At 54.0% G+C, this 3083-nt stretch overlaps 1 protein-coding gene across 1 annotated transcript; it reads left to right on the top strand.

Annotated features, from left to right (window-relative positions):
• Positions 1 to 10: 10 nt before the first annotated feature.
• On the top strand, positions 11 to 1974 carry ATP5I (ATP synthase, H+ transporting, mitochondrial Fo complex, subunit E; the record flags this gene model as incomplete). The annotated part of the gene is made up of 3 exons (XM_011936829.1): positions 11 to 134; positions 659 to 757; positions 1895 to 1974. Coding segments are annotated over 3 exons (243 nt in total), but the record flags the coding sequence as incomplete, so codon positions are not given.
• Positions 1975 to 3083: the final 1109 nt, after the last annotated feature.

The following is a 3083-nucleotide window of genomic DNA, read 5'->3' on the forward strand; positions in this document are numbered from 1 at the left end:
CCCCACCACCCCCTCTCCTCCCGCGACCCCCATCCCGCGAGTCCGGTTTCCCGCCGCCTCTGATCAACCTCTCTCGCAGCTCGGCCGCTACTCCGCCCTGTTCCTCGGTGTGGCCTACGGAGCCACGCGCTACAGTGAGTGACCGCGGGCGGGGCCGGGGCCGGGGCAGGGGCAGGATCTGCTCGGCTTTCCTGTGGAGCTCTTCCTGTGCCATTTGGTGAACTCCAGCCCTGGAAGCGGGGCTGGGACGCATGCGAGGCTGCAGGACCGCGTCCTCCACCGAGAGTGACCCCTAGAGTGGAAACAGCTCACCCAAAGCTCAGGCTTCTGAGGCTCGGGCGGGGGACTCGAAAACGGCTGCTGCTTGTTGAAAACGGGTGCTCAGTGGGTGCTGGAGTGCTAAGGTCTGACGGGAGGCAGTCACTGTTCACAGAGGACGAGTGAGCCAGTGCATGAGGGGGTGGGCAGCAGGGACCCTGTAGCCTCTGGATTGGACTCTTTAGGGTGAAGGTCAGACGTTGACTCTCATTGACATAAAGAGAGGGGACAGCAGGTGCTTCTGGTTCACAGCGTCGCTGAAGATACCTTGACCTGTGGACTCAGTTCCTTTTATGCAGCATTTCCAGTGAAGTTTATTCCCCTGCATTCCCCCAAACAGGTTACCTAAAACCTCGGGCAGAAGAGGAGAGGAGGATAGAAGCAGAGGAGAAGAAGAGGCAGGATGAACTGAAACGGATTGCCAGAGAATTGGCAGAAGGTACGTGTGACACTGGCTCTTATAGATTGTCCTTCCCAGGTTTGTGCAGGGATAAGGAAGATGGAGGAGGAATTTAAGCAGAGCTAAGTAGATGTGGATTGTTTAAAAACAGGGAAGCGGCCGGGCGCGGTGGCTCAAGCCTGTAATCCCAGCACTTTGGGAGGCCGAGACGGGCGGATCACGAGGTCAGGAGATCGAGGCCATCCTGGCTAACACGGTGAAACCCTGTCTCTACTAAAAAAAATACAAAAAAGTAGCTGGGCGAGGTGGCGGGCGCCTGTAGTCCCAGCTACTCCGGAGGCTGAGGCAGGAGAATGGCGTAAACCCGGGAGGCGGAGCTTGTAGTGAACTGAGATCGCACCACTGCACTCCAGCCTGGACCACAGAGCGAGACTCCATCTCATAAAAAATAAATAAATAAAATAATAAAAATAAAAACAGGGAAGCTGGCCAGGCATGGTGGCTCATGCCTGTAATCCCAGCACTTTGGGAGGCCGAGGCGGGCGGATCACCTAAGGTCAGGAGTTCAAGACCAGCCTGACCAACGTGGTAAAACCCTGTCTCTACAAAAATTAGCTGGGCATGGCCGGGAGCGGTGGCTCATGCCTGTAATCCTAGCACTTTGGGAGGCTGAGACAGGCAGACTGCCTGAGCTCAGGAGTTCGAGACCAGCCTGGGCAAGATGGTGAAACCCCGTTTCTACTAAAATACAAAAAATCAGCCGGGCTTAGTGGCAGGCATCTGTAATCGCAGCTACTCAGCTGAGGCACGAGAATTGCTTGAACCTGGGAGGTGGTGCTTGAACCCGGGAGGCGGAGGTTGCAGTGAGCTGAGATCACACCACTGCACTCCAGCCTGGGCAGCAAAGCGAAACTCTTAGTCTAAAAAAAAAAATTAGCCAGGTATGATGGCGGGTACATGTAATTCCAGCTACTCAGGAGGCTGAGGCGGGAGAATCGCTTTAACCTGGGATGCAGAGGTTGCAGTGAGCTGAGATTACACCATTGCACTTCAGCCTGGGTGACAGAGGGAGACTCCATCTCAAAAGGAAAAAACAAAAACAACTGGGAAGCTGATGTCTTTTTAGGTTGCCTGAGTGTAGTAACATGTGCTTTTCTTCTAACCTTCTAGCCCAAGATGACAGCATATTAAAGTGACCCTGTGACCCTCTCTCTGGAGCAGCAGTGGATGAATAAAGCCTCCTGTGCTGTGTAATACTCGGGCTCCTTCTCATTTGCTGTCACTGGTTGTCAAACTTCTAGGTTGAAGTTCTGTCCATCTCCCAGTTCACGTGAGGTGGAAGACAGGGAGGGGGTTTCAAAAGTATTAATCCACGTGACCCTTCACAGACCCAGAATGCATCATATAAACACAGCAGGAAGGACAGACACGCGTGACCTGTTCTGTCTAGGGCATCCAGGTGGGCGCCCCAAAGGGTATCTGTAATGGTCAGTCAGCTGGAGGCCTCATGAGTACTGGGGTTGTCTTGATTCTGAGTTCTAGGCTGCTGCTGTCAGCAGCCCAGACCCCTGGATGGGGAGAGGTGGGCACTGGCTGCCGCCCTTACAGTTGGGAAGCTGGGTCCTCCACGGTAACTCCTCGCCCCCACCTGCCACTTCACAAATCCTCCCTTTGATCCCAGGAGGTGTCCAGGTCAGACTTGGGACTAAAATGATGTGACTTCATGAGGACAGGGCCTGAGTGCTGTTTGAGCTGTGCAGGGAGGTGATCCTGTGGTGCCCGAGCGACTTCCCTCCCCTGCAGGCTTCCTGGACTTCTCGCCCCTCCTGGCTATGAGCTTGCCAACAACTCTAACCCTTGGCCTGGTGGTTTGCAATGGATAGATTGAAGTTGCTACTTCCGAATTACGTGCCTTGAACAAATCTAGGCTTGGAGCCCCAGTTTGTAAAATGAGTTCATTTGCAAATGTGAGGCCAAAGGGAGGAGCAGCCTACAAGCTTTTCAGGACATTTGGTTAAGGTGAGGTTTGAGTGAGGAAGATGCTTTCACATCCTGTCCTGGTGTCCAGAGGGGCTGGTTGCAGAGTCCTTCAGAACCTCTTAAGAGCCCCTTATCCCAGTCCCAGGCTCTGGATACCAGGGGTCTCTGACCAGTGAGATGAAAATGAAGGCTGGGCACGGTGGTTCACGCCTGTAATCCCAGCACTTTGGGAGGCTGAGGTGGGCGGATCACTTGAGGTCAGGAGTTCAAGACCAGTCTGGCCAACATGGCGAAACCCTGTCTTTACTAAAAATACAAAAATTAGCTGGTTGTGGTGGCGGGTGCCTGTAATCCCAGCTACTCAGGAGGCTGAGGCAGGAGAATC

Source organism: Colobus angolensis, unplaced genomic scaffold (genome assembly GCF_000951035.1).
Source record: "Colobus angolensis palliatus isolate OR3802 unplaced genomic scaffold, Cang.pa_1.0 Scaffold157, whole genome shotgun sequence".
In the NCBI taxonomy this organism is placed as follows: domain Eukaryota; kingdom Metazoa; phylum Chordata; class Mammalia; order Primates; family Cercopithecidae; genus Colobus; species Colobus angolensis.